This window comes from Rhinopithecus roxellana, chromosome 6, assembly GCF_007565055.1.
Source record: "Rhinopithecus roxellana isolate Shanxi Qingling chromosome 6, ASM756505v1, whole genome shotgun sequence".
NCBI classification, from domain to species: Eukaryota; Metazoa; Chordata; class Mammalia; order Primates; family Cercopithecidae; genus Rhinopithecus; species Rhinopithecus roxellana.
Window position 1 is genome coordinate 13,296,640 of NC_044554.1, and position 18,681 is coordinate 13,315,320.

General features: G+C 44.9%; 1 protein-coding gene across 8 annotated transcripts in view; it reads left to right on the forward strand.

Annotated features, from left to right (window-relative positions):
* Positions 1–18,681, forward strand: part of ATXN7L1 (ataxin 7 like 1) — a 274,724-nt gene that overhangs the window by 116,480 nt on the left and 139,563 nt on the right. The window contains exon 4 of one of the 8 annotated variants that reach the window (XM_010380642.2): positions 271–9,697. The exons of the other annotated variants lie outside the window; for them this stretch is intronic. Coding sequence (XP_010378944.1) covers positions 271–356 — 86 coding nt within the window. The 3' untranslated portion in view covers positions 357–9,697. Of the gene's footprint in view, positions 1–270; positions 9,698–18,681 lie in introns of those variants that run through there. 8 annotated transcript variants of the gene reach the window in all.

Consider the following 18,681-nt stretch of genomic DNA (forward strand, 5'->3'; position numbering starts at 1 on the left):
TGCACGCCTGCCCCCACCCCACCCCCACTCCATTCCCCCTGAAACTACTTTCTACTAGGAGAAATATGGAAAAGAGTTTAGAGGAAGTAATGGAAAAATTGGGACATACATTTTGGTAGAACAAGATCATGAAGACACATTTAAGCAACCAGTGTTTAATTTAGGGGGAAACATGGCAATTGTCATGAGTAATCATTTACAAATATAATTTCCAAAGGAGCCGTGTTGATACCATTCAGCAAATGCCAACAAAGCATTTACTTTCCAAAGGGAGAAAGCAAGACAACAAGAGAAATGAAGGCATCTCCAGGAGTGGACCAGAGAGCAGCCAAGCCATAGAGAAGCATCAGGTGTGAGAATGGCAAGCACAGAAGAGGCGTACAACTTCTGAAAGATCTCAGAGGACTGGCATTGTCTGGAGAAGGCTTCCTGGGAGAGGAGACTCCAGCAGAGCCCTGAAGTGTGGACAAGCTTCCATTCACTGCAAATTCGTGAGCACACTCTGGTGTCAGGATCTAGTAAGAAAATGGGCTTGAGCAGAGCAGGGGGTACCTGTGGGGTTCTTCTCTTCATTTTCACCACCACAACACTGGTCTAAGCTACCATCAGTTCCCACCTGGACAACTGCAAAAGCCTTCCAGCTGTTCCTGCTTCCACTCTTGCTCCTCTACAATTCATTCTGCACACAGAAGTCAGAATCAAAATCAAAGTTCATCATGTCATTCTCTTGACTTGTGGCTTCCCATTGCTCTTAAACTAAAAGTAGAAATCATTATCCTGGCTACAAAGTCTTGTGTGGTCTGGGCCACATCCTGTGCCAGGCTCCCTTTCATTGTCTATATTCCAGTCAAGCTGGCCTTCAAAATTTCAGCACATTGAGTCTTTCTGCCACAGGGCCTTTTGCACATACATGCTTTTCCCTCTGTACATGTGATTTTCTTTCATCCTCTCTTTCCAAAGCTAACTCCGACTCATCCTTCAGACTGCATCTTAATGATTACTTCCTTCTGGAAGACTCTCCTAATTTTCACAACTAGATTAGCTCTCCCTCATATGTTGAAAACAAGTATTTCTTGTGTGAACATATATGTTTAACGTCTGCCTTCCCAACTCAGCCACAAGCTCGATGAGGGTGGGGACTCAGTCTTTGCATCTCTCGGAGCCTAGCATAGTCTCAGTAAATATGTGATAGCTGGAGCGTGACATTTCATTAGGAACAGTGAGGCTTGTTGAGAAATTATACCTCACCAGTATATAGGAGAGTACCATTATGAATTCTTAATGGGATGAAAACCTGAATTCATGTCTAGACCCTGCCACCTGCTGGCTGTGCTGTTTTAAATCAATTGCAGATCCTCTCAGAGCCTGCTTCCTCATATATAAAATAATGGGGATCCTAACAGCCCTCTCATATGGTTGTAGCAGGAATTTAATTACATAATATATGGAAAAGCATTTTTAACTGTAAAACCAGACATAAATATCGTTTGTCATTTTTCCCAGTGCATGGCACACTGGGTCATTAAACATCTATTGGATGGATGGATGGATGGACAGACAGATTAACAGTTAGAGGGCCCGTATGAGTGACAGAGGAGAAGTTGGCATATGGAAAGCATGATGGAAGCCAAAATAAGGAGAGACTTCCCAGATATAGGACGAGGCTTGTTGATTCATCCACAGTGTCACATGCAGTAGAGCAGGCAAGAGAATGAGGGAGGAAAATCATTTAACCTGGGTGGAAGGAAATCACTGCTGACCTCTGGCCGATTCCTCCTCAGCCTTTTCTTGTTATCTGGGCTTTCAATGACATGCCTTAATTGTAACTTAATCACTTTACTGATTTCTATCTTGGGTAGGGAGGTGGGGGAATCAAATTGATTTGCACATACGGCAAAATTGGTAAGATTACTCCAGCTGCTGCCAGCAGGTACTGACAAGTGAAGAACTGAACGTCAGAGAATAAGAAAATATACTAAACATTTATTTTAATAAGGCCTAGAAACCTTAGTTATTTAATAAATTGCCATGGATAATTGGTTTCAGTTTCAAGAGTTGTTTCATCTTTAACTCCCTGTGTTCCAGAAGGAATCGTGCTGGATGTGTAGACAGAGCGTTGTGGTTTGAGACCCATCTGATCTATCACACATCTCTCTGAGCCTTTTCCTGTCTCTCTGATCACACCCTACTTCCTGCCACCACTCCCAGCATCCACCTCGGATAGGTCACTCTGACACACACACACACACACGCACACACGCACACGTGCGCACTCGCGCTTATTCACTATCCAAGCTGCTAGTCTTTTTATTGGCTCCTCCTCCGGTGAAGAGGTTTAAGCCTCACCTCACTGCTGGGCCCTGATCCAGCTGGTCTGTTTGTGTATGAACCTTGGGAGTGAGTGGCCCAAGCTGGACCTGAGCCCAGCATTTATCATCTCGGCGCTGACTCCCACAGAAGAAGGAAGACATAATGAATAAATGAAACCCCATGACTATTTCAACATTCATCAGCCCAGTACTCCAAACCTGGCTGATAAAATTGGCTACCTGGATTAAAAAAAAAAAAAAAGAAGTAAGAAAAGTAAGAATAAACTAGAAAAAAAGGCCACTAAATAATATTTTTATATGATTTAGTATATTTGTTATATATTTAACATTTTCTGTGTAGTAGTTGGTGATGTGTTACATGGGTTTATGGGGAAAGGAGGCAGCATGCAAGAAAATTTTAAAATGGTTCAAAGAAAGGATTTGAAGCCTTATCACCCCCTGCTGCCCCACAGACCCCCTTCAGCTGGATGGCTCAGGATGTAAAGACAGAATTGTGCCTGTCTCCATTCTCTTCCCTGTACCTCCCAAATCAAGGACCTTTTTTACTGTCCTGTGTTCAGATGTGGAGTGTCATCGGCAGAGTGGATTCCTATGAACTGATACACATTGTTTGCTAAGAAAGAAGGCTAAGGCCCTGGTCTATCTACAGATGGCACAGTCCTGGGAAGAACCACCACATTCTACCCTGGGCAGTGTAGGGAGGTACAGAGTAAAGACTTCACACACCCACCTGTGTTCTGTGGTAGACCCTCGTGGAAAAACTGGGTGGTCACCAGGGAGACCTAGGCATAGGCAGGGAAGGGCCCCCTTTCAGAGTGGCATGGCAGGGGGCCACAGAGCCAGAACCTGTCACCACTGATCTGTCCTCCACTGGACTACCAAAGGGGCAAACCCCAAAGCTCTTGAGTCCTTCCAGTGTCCAGAAACGTGAGGCTAAAATCTCCTGCTTCACACTGAAGAGTGTGAAGGTGCAGAGCCGGACTGGGAGCAAGGTTCACTGCTCAGCCAGCCTTGTCTAGCTCCTGCTCTGAGTGAGTGTAAATCTTCTCATGTGTGGAAAATGGGTATAATCAGGCTACTCAGAGAGGTGGTATGAGGATTAAACATCATTATCCATGTAACATGCTTAGACTGAGCCCAGCCCAGGAGGAGAAGTGAGCTGATGGAAGCATGGAAGGCCCTGATAGGTTTATTCCCCTTACGAACTTCTACTTTCCCTTCACATATCACTGCTGGGAGCCAGCCCAGCTTCCTCGCCAGGAATTTCATTCCACCATAGCTCTTAGAGGTCGAAGTGGGAAACCTCAAGAAGAAAGCAGTCCATGAGGGGTTTTGGAGCAGGGACTGGGAAGAGGGACAGGGATGGAAAAAAGGCTTAGGGAAGAACTGTGGAATTCCTAGTGATCCAGAGAGGGCCTAGAGGAAGAGCACCAGCCAGCTGGGAACACAAGTACTTAGCCTCAAAACAAAGCAACTGTGTCCCAGGGCTCAGGCAGGGTGAATTCCAAGGCGTATCAAATCTTTCAAAAAGGGCCAGGCATGGCGGCTCACACCTGTAATCCCAGTACTTTTGGAGGCCGAGGCAGGAGGATTGCTTGATCCCAAGAATTTGAGACCAGCCTGGGCAATATAGTGAGACCCTATCACTACAAAAATATGTAAAAATTAGCCAGGCGGGGTTATGCACACATGTAGCCCAAGCTACTTAGAGGGCTGAGGTGGGAGAATCGCTCCTTGAGCCCAGGAGATGGAGGGTGTAGTGAGCTGTGATCGCGCTACTGCACTCCAGTCTGGGTGACAGAGCGAGACCTGTCTAAAAAAAAAAAACAGAAAGGTAGACTAGGATGATAACTGGCAAAAAAAAAAAAAAAAACTTTTAAATGTCTGCCTTTTTGGTGAAAAAGAATTCAAATTAATTTGGCTTTGAGAATTTTAAATGCACACATCGTAATAATTGCATAAACCCCAGAGCATTGTAAAATCAGAGTTGGAAATCTCTTACCATCTATACTATAAAAGCAAGAACCTAATCTTGCAAGCAGAGTTTTAAAACTCCTGAGCCCAAGGAAGATATCAGTCTGCCTGTGAAATTTGGCTCCTTCCTTCTTGTGATTATCTTTTCCCTCCCTATCCCTTTTTGTCCTTACCTTTTCTCTAGTGAATGTGAGCAGAGAGGAGGTCTCACAAACCTGATTTTTTTTTTTTTTTCAAAAATACAATCCCTAGGAAAACCGAGGAGAGAAATAAGAATAGAGAACCAACATGTGCTCATTTAGGCCCTCTGCCTAATTTCTTTTATTCCCCTCTGATGTCTTTTTGGCCCCTTTCATGGCTGTACAACTAATGCTGTAATGGTTTTGAAGGTAGTGTTAGTAGCCTATTGAGTTTGAAGGGAGCCTTGACTTCTGAGTCCTTTTATCATATTCATCTTTTGGGAGCTTTTTTCCCCTCTGCAAATCAAAACAGGTATTTAATTCAGACATATTTAATTTTAAGTGTTAAAAATCTCCCATATATTAGTATGACGCTACTCATTTATTTTGTCCATCATGTAGGTGCCATAGCTCTGGAGCATATCATTTAGGGTTCTGGACTTTACCGCAGGTACCTGGAGGTCATCACCGTTAAGTGAATGAGTTCTTTATTAAGCCAATATTTGATCAAGCCTTGAATATACTAATAATTATGTTCATGGGACTGCCTGCTGAGATTAGAAAACGAAAAAATCTTAAAGCTTACATTTCTTGCATAAGTAAATAGCCACATTTAATCTTCCCTTCATCTGTGATTTGTATTTATTACATTTGGTGAGCTTGGTTAGTGGTTTAGACTCCTTAGGTTTTTGCTACATCCAGGTTCCTATTATGCAATCATCTTTGATAAAAACTAATGCATACAACACTGGACCCTAGAGTATAACATGATGCAAAATCCCTTTCCAAATGTGTTTCCTACTAAAGCAAACTATATTGAAAGGCATTAAAGAGAAGCATTCCCTGGTCACTTCCAATTGGAAATATATATATTTCTTTTTTCATAAATCACATTCACATTGTTCTCTGTCTCATTACCTCTATTGTGAGCGCTCCCTTTGCCCACACGCTCATGAGAAAGCGATTACGGTGGGTTGTGCCCTCCTTAAGAACATGGCTGGCAAACAGGGTCTTTTTTAATGGGTGATTATTTGCATCAAAATGAGTGCATTTGGACATATTGGCATGCATCAAGAGCAAAATCCAGACAGTGAGAAACTGCAGATTAGACAGCAAGAGTCTTCAACAGAAAAATTGTAAGGAAAAGAATGAGGGGGAAATTGGTCGCTTAAAATAAGTTTAAAAGGCATGCAAAACATGGGAGGACTGAAATGCAGCCTCTGAGGATACACACATGGGCGATGACATCATAAACACACACAAGGACACAAAGACTGTGGAGCCAGGAGTCTGCTTACTGAGGGAGGTGGGTGGCTACAAGTGGACCAGACACATGGAGTGGGGTGCTTGGCTAAGTTCTGTGTCTCCACCTGCATGGTGGTTACCGGATGCTGACCTTCCCATCCCTCCCAATGCAGTGCATCTCTTATGTGTGATTTTCACTGCCCATGCTTTATTTTACAACACAAAGCTTTTCTTTTAATGAGTCTCCTCAGGGTTCACATAACCAACATTTTTTTGGGAAATTCACTTTAGGGATTGGGGTCCAATAATAAAATGTGTCTCACTTTTCTCACTAAGAGGGAAATTGAAATTCCAGCTGGAAATTCACCAGTAGGATTATCTGACAGCTTGGTCAGAAATGAGAGAAAAATTTAAAAAGAGGGCCAGTGGATGGAGCTTTTCTAGGTTCTGGCTACAGAAGACTCCCCTGGTCTTTATTTTTTTCCACATTCATTTACACAGTGAATTATGTAGTTACCACTTTTAGTAATGGAATAAGCCTTTGCAGACTCACCTCCTCTAAACAAAAACAAGGACCCTGATGGCAGCCATATTGCTCCCTGCCCTTCCCCTCCTTACCTTGAGTAATGTTTAAAGAGCACAGAGGTTTGCTTAAGGGAACTCATCCCTGCTGCCAGCACCAATGTCCTCTAACCCTCTTGCCCCTGAAAGTGCCGGTCTGAAGTGACTACCCTGGTGGTGTGATGTAGGATGTCCTCTAATATCCTTCCAGCTGGGGTATCATTTCTTTAAGGGTTTTTTCCCTATTAAATTCAGTTCTTCTAGAGTAAGAACCACCTTAATATGAATGAGTTAGGTGAGAGTTCCAAAAGCGGGTAAAACCATAAAGAGCATGACACTGGAAACCAGAGGTGGGGGCACAGGAAGGAAGACCCAAAAGAGGGGTTGCTGGGAGTTTTGCCTTTTCTTTTTTTTCTTGTTAGACCTGGCCTAAACTTGTTGATATTTTTTAGCTTAAATCTGGAATCCCACTAAAACATAACATTTACATCTGTCCCCAGGGCTGGATGGTACTTGCAGGACTCAGTGCATAGGCCTGAATCCAAAGATGTTTGGGAAGAAACAGGCCAGTTTCCACTCCATGAGGGCAGGGACCTTACCTGGTTTTGCTTACTATTCAATTCTCAATTCCTAGCACAGTGCTGGGCACATAGTGTGTGCTTAGTGGACATCTGATTTAAAAAATGAACCAATAGGCTGAGTATGGTAGCTCACGCCAGTAATCCCAGAACTTTGGGAGGCCACAGTGAGAGGATTGCTTGAAGCCAGGAATTCAAGACCAGCCTGGCCAACATAGTGAGATCCTGTCTCTACAAAAAATTTTAAAATGTGCTGGGTGCAGTTTCTTATGCCTATAGTCCCAACGACTCAGGCCAAGGTGGGAGGGTCATTTGAGCCCAGGAGTTTGAGGCTGTGATGAGCTATGGAAGGCAGCTATGCTTATCACTATACTACTAACACTGCATGGCATGGACCACAGTGAGCTGTGATTTCATCACTTTACTCCAGCCTGGGCAACAGAGTGAGACTCTGTCTCTTAAAAAAGAAAACAAAAGAAAGAAAGAAAAGAAAAGAACAAACAAACAAGGGACCAGACTGACAAACAGCTTGAAGCAAAAGAGATATTGCAGAGATCTTCCAAGATGGGCAGTGAGAAAGTGTCTGTGGTCACTCCAGGGGCTGCCAGGGATGTCCTTCCCCTCTCCTCCACTCCTGAGTTTTTTCCCATCTGAAGTCCAGGGTCGACCACCTGTGCTCTGTGCCTGCCTATCCTCAACAGGAAAATCAACCAGTATAGAGTTCTTGAGACGTAACAGCTCTTACCACAGTCTGTCCCTCTTGCACAGCAGGTTTTGGGTCCTAGAAGTATTTTCCCACAGATTGTCTAATCTGTGCTACACAATACTCTCATGCAGTGGGTAATTCCCACCTTACACAGGAGGAAACTGAGACCAAGAGGGATTAAAATGGCTTCGTGGGGGCAGAGCTGTAACTAAATCTCAGAACTTTGGATCCTTACACCCCACATCCTTTCTACTGCGCTGTCCCAGGCACTAATGCAGACAAAAAAAAGCCTCATCAGGATTCAGACCTTGCCCTCAAGAAGCTGAAAATCTAATTCTGAAAGAGAAAACTCCCATAAATAGTGAATATACCAATAAACATAGAGCAGCACTGCCTGTTCCTTCCCCAATTTTACTCCTCAAGGATGTTCTGAAAGATGAGGTAACTGTTGCTTTTTCTTAGAAGGGTTCTTTCTGTTTAAACTTATTTCCAGAGTGTAGAATAGGTGGTTCAGCCTGTCTTCAGTTGTCTGCTGTAATGGAGAGGAGAGGGAGAGCGTAAATAATAAAAACCCAAAGTTAATCCCAAAGATCCAACTTTAATCACCTGTGTCAATCTCACACTTCAGCAGACCTCATTAGAAATAACCACATCATAGATAGGAAAAAGAAAGCAAAATATCTGAATAAAAATCCATCTGTAAACTAGATAACCTTCACCTTATACCAGTGTCATCTATAACAGAGTCAGAACTACTAACACTGAATGTCCGTGCTTTTGGACTTTCTTCCTCCCAGACTGTTTCATGTGTATTCTCTCATTTGATGTTCTCAATTATCCTGTGCAGGAGGTAGTGCTGATACTGAGGTTTAGAACATTTAAGTGACTTGTGCAAACACCCACGGCTACTTAGTTGCAGAGCTGCAACTTGCACCAGAGCTCTTTTCAGCCCCCAACTCTTTTCCACTTCTTTTCCCACTTCTACAACCACCCCTATCTCCTCCAATGGCTTCTCCTTCAGCCGTCCTTGAGAAAGACTCAGCAGCAGCAACTCAGCCACCTGTGAGTCTGCAGCACTGGCTCTCATCACAGTGGTTAAGTGTTCACTGACCACTTGGCTGTGTTACAATCATTTAATTAGTCTGTGTCACAGAGGAAGAGATGCTTTATTTATAAGCCTAATAGTGAAAACTTCTGAGTCTTCAGTTCACTATGAGCTTGGTGGCATTTGGATAATCTTGGGGTCTTCCAACTGTGCTCCTAATCCACTTTGTACCAAGAGAATAAACAAGGAGGGCTTTGTTCAGGGTGCAGCCACTGTGTTGAAGACTACAAGAAGGTTGTGGCTGGGTTAGCTGAGACAGGGCAGGAGGAAGGCAGGATAATGAGAAAAGCCATATTTTAGGACCTTGGGAAAAATAACCAGACCTTTTTATGCTCCTCTTGCAATGAAAAAAGTGTAGAATTTATCTTCTTGGGACCTGGGTTGGGGCAGTCTCAAGGTTCACATCCATGTGTCAGTTGACCGCCAGTGCTTTCTCAGCCTCAACTACATGTTTGAGCCACCTGGGAAGCTAACACTCTGCACGATTCCAGTGGCAGCCAAGCATGGGAATGATGGTGTGGTGGCTGTCACGTGTTCTACACTAGGGTGAACTGTATTTCCCAGAATTCCCTGTCCTGTGGGTTTCTAATTGGCATGGACCCCAAGATAAATTCTTGGGAGATTCCAAGGATGGAAGGGCAGCAGCACTTTCCAAAAGGTACGTTGTCACTCATTTGCCAGCCGGGCCTGCAACTGCTCCACCTTCTGGATCCTTCTTCAACTTCTCGGACTCCTGGGCCATATGTGTGCATTTAGCTTCATGTTGAAGAGCTGCAGCTTCTGCAGAACATTTGTACCATCAAGGTCAAAGGCAACAAGAAGTGACATGAGTTTCAGTCCATCTTTATGTGGTTCCAGTTAAGGCCTGTGAGTTCCTGATTGTTCTCCTCAACTGCCTGTCCTGTGAACCTCACACACTCACGTCAGATGCAAAAACAACCACCTTATAGAGGCTGCTTAACCAGCTCTTACTATTGCAAAAGGTCAATACCTAAAATAAATTCATGTAAATGCTGATAGATATGTACTGTACTGTATTCATCCTTGTGTTCTGCTTCTTCCCTTGAGCCCTGATACAGGTGGTTTTCAAGATTATGGTTGTTTGAAGGATTGGTATCCACCGAAGGAGGCCCAGTATAAGAAAGACATTCAGGTGATTCTGATCCACGGAAAGGCAGAGCTGACGCCTCCCTGTCTCTACCCCCACATCCCCAGGGGAACACCTGAGGGGCACCCTTTGAAAATCCTTGGTAGATGAGTAGTCTTCAAGTCTAGTGGTAAATGGGAGGCCCCCGGGGAGAATCTTAAAAATGCAAATTCCTAAATTTACCTCAGATCCAGAAATCCAGATATCAAATGACCAATCCGAAAGTGAAACTTTTTTTTTTTTTTGAGACAGGATCTTACTCTGTTGCCCAGGCTGGTGTGCAGTGGCAAGATCACAGCTCACTGCAGCTTAGACCTCCCGGGCTTAATCAATCCTCCCACCTCAGCCTCCCAAGTAGCTGGAACTACAGGCATGCACCACCATGCCCAGCTAATTTTTTTGTATTTTTAGTAGAGACGGGGTTTTCCCCATGTTGCCCAGGCTGGCCTCAGACTCCAGAACACAAATGACTCACCTGTCAGGCATGAGCCACTACACCTGGCCTGAAAGTGAGAATTTTTTAAAAGTCCTTTGCCCCAGCCTTTCTGGGGTGCTGGGAATGTCATTTCTGATCCAGATGCTGGTTACATGGGGCTTTTGTTTGTGAATAGGCATCCAGCAGCACATGTGTGATTTGTGCCTTTTCCTATATGCATGTTATAACTCCATTGAGAGTTTTATAACACCCCCACCTCCCTCCCACCTTCCCATCCCAACCCTTCCCATGGAGTGTGGAGTAATCCCATACTCCAGTGACTGGCCAAAACTGAAAGCCACTGGACTGCATGATTCCTTAGACACCCTTCCTGGCAAAGTAAAACACAGAGAAGGGAAATAGAAAAATGTTAAGCAATTAGGGATTAGTTAAGTCAAGATACATTCATCATTCTAATGATATAATCCTATGCTGTTATTACAGCATTGAAGGAAAAAACAACAGTGAGGCAGCCAGTCAACTTGAAGCAACGAGAGTGGGTTGCAGGAGGTATGAGAGGAGCCAGTTTGGAAAATCACATTGGAGCCAGATCATGGAAGGCTTCGAATGCAAACTGAGGAACAGGAAAAGCCATTTGCCAAAGAAGTGATTGATAAAAGTAGCTTTTTTTTTTTTTTTTTTTTTTTTTTCTGAGACAGAGTCTTGCTCTGTCACCCAGGCTGGAATGCAATGGTGCAATCTCGGTTCACTGCAACCTCCGCCTCCTGGGTTCAAGTGATTCTCCTGCCTCAGCCTCCCAAGTAGCTGGGATTACAGGCACCCACCACCATGCCCAGCTAATTTTTGTATTTTTTACTAGAGACAGGGTTTCACCATGTAGGTCAGGCTGGTCTCGAACGCCTGACCTCAGGTGATACACCCGCCTCTGCCTCCCAAAATGCTGGGATTGGTGGCTCACACCTGTAATCCCAACACTTTGAGAGGCCAAGGAGGGAGTTCAAGACCAGCCTAGGCAACATAGCAAGACCTTGTCTCTACAAAACAATCAAAAATTAGCCGGGTATGGTGACACGTGACTGTAGTCCTAGCTACTGAAGAAACTGAGGTGGGAGGGTCACTTCAGCCAGGAGGTCAAGGCTGCAGTGAGCTGAGATCTTATCACTGCACTCAGCCCAGGCAATAGAGTGAGATCCTGTCTCAAAAAAAAAAAAAAAAAAAGAGCAATTATAAATCTAAAATTATATTATCCATCATATTTAACTGCTCACAAAGTATATTGTTTGAAACGCAAACTGTTAACAATGAGTGGGCCCTGGGGCTGCAATCAGGGACTTACCCTTCCTTGGAAGTCAAGACAGACTTTTCAACCTCAGTGTCTTTCTGAAGAGCCTGCAGTCTACACATGGTTCAAAGTGCATTTAAATGAGTGGAAAGAAAAAAGTCAATCCCCAGTTCTCCCATTTTGAAGACCGGATAGGTTCTTGTGGGGCACAGCTGTTAAAGGTGAATTAAGATTTTCGGTGTATGGTGCAGGTGTATAGTACAGGAAGAACCTTCACAGACTAGTCCATTTTTAGGCAGTAAGTGTCCAGAATACAGCCAACAGTGATCCTCAACAGTGGGTTTGGACCTGGGGGAGAAGGAAGCAGGGGTGACAACAGACAATTGTGTTGATTTACAGTCATCTCTGAAGCTTTTTGAAATAAAGAAGTGGAGACCCTACCTGAGACCTGCCATGTCAGAAGCCCTACAAGTGATCTGGTGCTGCCCAGATGAAATCCACCAGCCTAATGCTGTCTACTACTTTCTTTAATATCCAGGGATAGAGCTCTTACAACCTCTCACTCTTCTTTTTTTTTTTTTTTTTTTTGTGAGACAGTCTCACTCTCTCACCCAAGCTGGAGTGCAGTGACGCAATCTCACCTTACTACAACCTCCGCCTCCTGGGTTCAAGTGATTCTTGTGTGTCCCATACAACCTCTCTTGGTGGCCCCTTTTCTCAGGGTGACAACTGTGTGTACCTCCTGCCCCTCCCTCCACCCCCAAATGACAACTCCGCAGACTAGAACTCTTGAGCTTTCAAAATAAAGGTAGAATGAGACTTAAAATCATTGGTTAAGGACCAAAGGTATTGTCAAACTTCTTTTGAAAAGCCCACTTTCTTTCTCATTCTTGTTTGACTTGCAGTATGGTGATTTCACCCTTCCTTACTCTCCTGTACTGTAACTGTACCCTAACCTCTATTTTGAGGACTATCCAGAGAAAATTCTTTAATCCTGCAAGGAATTTCCTCTGAAATCCAAAACACTTCCAAACATTTCTCCACCGACCCCTTGGCCTGTGCAGACAGAATCTAAACTCATATTCACATTAGCCTCAGTCTGAAATCATCAACAAGACAAATCTAATAAGGAAAACAGTAAGGTGGGGCATTCCAAAGTCACGGGCGAATTCCTGTGCACCCAAGCCGTTTCCTTCCTTCTCCTCATGCAGATAATTCAGAATGGTGCCCGAGCATCGTCTCTTCCACTCCTTACATTCCTCCCCAGCAGAGGGCCTTTCCCCAAACATTCTGAAAGCTCTTTTCGTTTGCAGTTTTTTCTTACTAACATTTTTCAGGAAAGGAAAGTTCACTTTAGTGTGCCCTGCTGCCTCATGAGACCACCTGATGATCTCCTAATCTCCGGGGTGGGCCCGGCTCTAGAGACACAGGCAGCCCTGTCCATGCCTGGCTCTGAGTGTTGTTTTGCTTAGCTCCCCAGAGAGTTTCAAGTGGCAGAGGCACAGAGTGCAAAAGCCCCAAGCCTCAGGCCTGAGGGGGAAGAGTCTGGAAGCAGGAGGGTGAGCCTCAGCTTTCTAGCTCAGTCATACCCAGGCCCAGGTAACCAGGGGTACACCTAGCTGTGTCACTGGCAGGAGGATTCCTGCAACATTGGTGCTGGGTCTGCACAGATCTCATGAGGGCATAGCGTAGGACCTGTCCATTTGTGTGGTCCAACAGGTAACATCCAATCAAATGGAACTATAGAGCCATACAGCTGGAGAGAGACCTCTAAGATGGTCGGATCCAACCTCCCCAACCCTTTATTGCAGTAGAGGAACTCGAAACCTACTGAGGCCAGATGGCAACCCAGCCAGAGTCTCACAGGTAGAGAAGAGCTGGACCACTCTCCTAGGCATTGCAGGTCTAGCATCCCACTGCTGCCCTTTGTCCCTTGTCACAAATGCAGACTAAGTCTGCTCTGAATACGTCTTCCCATAATCATTTTATTAGAGTTGGGTGTTGTGTGTGCAAAAATCATGCTCAATGTGTTTTTCCTCTTTTTTATTTTATTATTTATTTATTTATTTATTTATTTATTTATTTGAGACAGAGTTTTGCTTGTTACCCACGCTGGAGTGCAGTCGCACAATCTCGGCTCACTGCAACCTCCATCTCCCAGGTTCAAGCAATTCTCCTGCCTCAGCCTCCCGAGTAGATGGGATTACAGGCATGTGCCACCACACCTGGCTAATTTTGTATTTTTAGTAGAAACGGGGTTTCTCCATGTTGGTCAGGTTGGTCTTGAACTCCCGACCTCAGGTGATCCACCTGCCTTGGCCTCCCAAAATGCTGGGATTACAGGCGTGAGCCACCATACCCGGCCAACAGAAGACTTCTGAGACCAAACATGTTGGGAGTTTTTCCCACCACCAAGCAAGCAATCTGTTCCACAGTGGACACCAGCTGGATGTCCTTTAATTCAATTCTGGTGCTTTCTACCACACATCGCATCAGATCCCACAGGGTAAGGGCTCAGTCCCCAAGACTCAGTCCTTCCTCTGTCCTACCAGTTGCAAGTCTGGGCCTCCAGAATTTCTAGCCTACTGGCTTCAAGTTGGGACTCTTACAACGCCGTCTTTATGTTCAATTAATTTGCCAGAGTGGCTCACAGAACTCAGGGAAACACATTTACTGGTTTATTATAAAGGATATCTTAAAAGATACAAATAAACCGCCAGATGAAGAGATACGTAAGGTGAGGTCTGGGAGGGTCCTGAGCACAAGAATTTCTGTCCCTATGGAGCTAGAGTGTGCCACCCTGCCCTGGAAGTGAGTTCCTCTTAACCTTTCTGTAAGCATCCACGTCTTCAGCTATCCAGAAGTTCTCCGAACCCTTTTGGGTTTTTATGGAGGCTTCATTACATAGGCATGATTGATTAAACCACTGGCCATTGGTGATAAACTCAACCTTCAGCCTCTCTACCCTCCTGGAGGTTGGGGAGTGGAGCTGAAAGTCCCAGCCCCCTAATCCTGCCTTGGTCTTTCTGGTGAACAGCCCCCATCTTGAAGCTCCCTACCCACTGCCGGATATCAATCAACTCATTAGCATGCAAAAGGCATCATTTTGGTGCTTCTAAGGATTTTGAGAATTGAATGCCAAAAAATGGGTTGAAGACCAAATATATAGTTCACAATATCACAGGGGCAAATATGTTTTTCTGTTTTTAATTCATTGGACAGATAGTGCATGTATCTACTACAAAATTCAAAAAAATCACAAAAGGGTATACAGTAAAAAGTTTCCCTCCTACTCCTGCCCGCAGTCTCCCATTCACCATCGCAGAAGGCAAGGCTGTTCTATCCTCCCAAAGATAAGCAAGTATGCACATGTATATTTTTCTTTTTTAAAATAAATGAGTGTGCGTTTTATACATCATTCTGCTCCTTGCTTTTTGACTTAATAATGCATTCATTTATTAATCTAGTAAACACAGTACTAAGGAGATCCTATTATGTGCCAAGCAGTGGCTGGGATTCAGAGAGAACCACATAGATTCCCTGTGTCTAGAAACTTCCTGGGGGATATAATAGTAAACAAAGAAGTGTATGATGTCAGGTGAAGAAAAGTCAGTGCAGGAAAGGCAGAGTGCTCTTTTGCACAAGGTAATCAGGGAGTGCAGTCAGCGAGAAGGTCTTGTAGGTACTTGGCCAAAGGACTCTAGGCAGAGAGGGCACCAGGGGAGAGACCCTGAAGCTGGACGCATGCCAGGCTCTCATGCCCCTGGGCCAACACAGGGATGAGATGCCTCAAGTGTCAAGGGTGAAGAAGGTGAGTAAAGAGATTGATTGCTCAGGGAGGGATCCCGTCAGGTAAATCCTTCTAAGGATGCAGATTTTATTCTAAGTGACGTGGAAGCCTTTGGATGGCTCTGAGCCAGAGGGAGACATGCTGACTGTGGTTGTTGGGTGGGGAATACAGTGTAGACAGGGGAAAGGTGGGAACAGGACACTGTCACAAGGTGCTTGTGTCCAGAGCAGTCCTGGTGGCCTGGATCAGCCTGGTGGTGGCGGCACTGAGGAAAAGTCAGATTCTGAATATGTTTGGAAAATAGGGCCCACGTGATTTGCTAGGATATGGGGTGTGAGAGAACAGGAGGCTAGATGAGCCTGGGGTTTTGGCCTGAACCACTGGGGGAATGGTGCATTGAACCTGAGACGGGAAAAGCAGGGGAAGGGAGAAATCCAACCTTTGGTTTGGGACATGTTACATTAGAGGTGCTGAGTCAATGTTCAAGAACTGGCAGTTGGATATAGCAGTGTAGAGCTCAGGCGGAGGTCAGGGTTGGAGAGACAAATTTGAGGCCCATTCGCACACAGGTGTTACCTAGAGCCCTGGGAACAGATGGGATTAGAGCAACTTCCTACATTTTTCACATCATGGCTCCACTCTGGGTAAACCGAGAGAAAGACTGGGACTCCAGGGCCTCCTGCCCCTCCCAAAGGCCAAGGAGATCAGTTGCACCTGCCACTCCTTTGCAACCTCTTGCATTGCGTGGCCATGCAGTGTGAAGTAGAGGAAAGAGCCCCTAGAACACAGGACAGCTGGGTGACAACAGCCATGGACCCCTCTCAGCCTGGTTGCAACACCCAGAAGTTTCAAATTATGTGGTCTCTGAGGGCCCTTCCTTCCAGCTGTAATGTTATTTGCCTGTAAGTCAAGTGGTATGAGGCGTACAAAAGGAATTTCCGTACACGGCCCACATGAAAAAATACATTACAAGGATGTTAAAAGAGAAAGAGGAAAGAGTGCAATCAATTGTGGAGGCTTTTCTGGGGAGAGGAAGGTAATTTCAAACTTACCGAAAAGTTGCAAAAACTGTCCGCCCCCTCCCCTATATATATGTGTGTGTGTGTGTGTGTGTGTGTGTGTGTGTGTGTGTGTGAGTGTGTATCTATACAGATTGGTTTTTTAATATACATTTATATTTTTTTTCCTGACCCATTTGAGGGTAAGTTGCAAAACTGTATCCCTTCACCCCTTAATATTTCAACGTGTATTTTCTAAAAACAAAGATATTCTCTTACATAACCAGAGTACAATTATTAGGAAACTAACATCACTGATAAAAGCTTATTCAAATTTTGCCAGTTATCCCTTAGAGCAAAAAATTGTTGTTGGCCGGGCACAGTGGCTCATGCCTGTAATCCCAGCACTTTGGGAAGCTAAGGCAGACGGATCACCTGAAGTCAGGGAGTTCGAGACCAGCCTGGCCAACATGGTGAAACCCCATCTCTACTAAAAATACAAGAATTAGCTGGGCGTGGTGGCAGGCACCTGTAATCCCAGCTACTTGGGAGGCTGAGGCAGAAGAATCGCTTGAACCCAGGAGGTGGAGGTTGCAGTGAGCCGAGATTGTGCCACTGTACTCCAGCCTGGGTGACACAGCGAGACTCCGTTCAAAAAAAAAAAAAAGTTTTAATCCTGGAGTACATATTGCATTTAGTAGTTGTGTCTCTTCAGCCTGTCACTCGTGGCCTTCATGTTTTTAAAGATTACAAGTCTTGGATTTGGTTTACCTGGTGATTCCTTGTGATTGGATTCAGGTTTTGCATTTGGGGGTGGAAGGCTTTTTTAAGGGTGTAAGATCTAAGTCTGGCAAGTTGGGATGAGCCCAAAGGGAGATCGGGGCAGTGCTGCTGACACATGGAGAACAAGCCCTTTGGGTGGGGACCGGGCAGCTCAGAAACCTGAATATTCCCCTAAAAAGAGAATATTCTCCTGGTGTGTGCACGGAGACTGTTAAATATTCTCTAAGCTCTTGGGCAAGATAAGGGACTCTGTCCCTGGTGGATTTAGCCTCCCGGGTTATTCTGAATATATCTAATAGATCATTGCTTCTGTGTATGGATGTGTTGTCTCATTTAATCCTTTGGTGACTTGAGAGGTGATGACATTTCTGTTGTTTTACAAATAGGAAAACTGAGGCACAAGGAGCACAACCATTTAGAGACAGAACTGGGCATTGAACCAGACCTCAGCCTCCAAGCTCACGCTGCACCGTGCTGTTTCAAATCCATTAAAGGGTTTTCTCCGCAATCAGTCCTTGCTTTGCTTTGCTCAAAACAAGACTTAAATAAAGACACCAGCTCCATTTTCCACTCATGTCAGTGATTGATACTTGATTAATGTTCAGGATTGCTGTCATCTAGAGCATAATTTTCGCAGATGCAAAGACCAATTTTGTTGTTACTGAGGCGGAAAGATCTATTTCCTCATAAGTTAGCAAGCAGATTTGGAGGGAAGCAGGAACCACAGGGTGTCTTGCTGACTGATTCTGAAAGGAAGCTGTGCCACATTTGGCATTGTTAGCATTTATGGCTGGTGGGTCAGAAGGTCCAAGTACATGAGTGTGACCACCTCCTAGGCTGCTGCAATGCAGCTATGTAACATTCAGCATAGCCACGGACTTCTGAAGCGATCATATCTGCTTTCTCAGTGTCGTCCTGAGTGGCACAGGGGAACCTTGGAGAGCTCCCTTCCTTGACTTTCCAGAGGTGACAGTGATTGTTAGAGTCCTATAACCCGCCTCCTTACCCTACCGATAATTCTCCTGAAGAAGACTTGCTGCTTGTCAGAAACAGCCTGCTGGCAGCCTCCCTGGGACTCTTATTCAGGTGCAGCCGAAGGAGTACTGGATTCCAATCCAGCTTCCTACCACACACGGCCTAACCTCTCTCAGCTGTTGGCAGTAGGAGCAATGTGCTGAGTACCTGGCCCCAGTTCCTGGCACAGATATGTAATCATTCTTGGTTTTTCTTCTTCTTTATTTTCTGTTCGTTCTCTGCCTCCGTGTGCCTCCCCTGTACCTCTTCCCCTTCTCTGATTCCCTCAGTAAAATCAAGAGTTATTTTATACCAAAATATAAATCAATTACAGAAGCTGGGAGGCCAGATCTGACAGCTCCCACTCATCTCTGACCAGGAGAGGAAAAGACCCTTCAAATTCTAGTTTGAAAAGCAATGAGCTTGACCTTAGAAGGTTGGGCTGCCTACAAAGAAACACTTCCTAATTTTGGCTGAGGAGATAAGGACTGGAAGTTTGGGAGGGCATAAGCGTATGAGAAGGGGAGAAGTGAGTTGTGGGATGCTGGAAGAT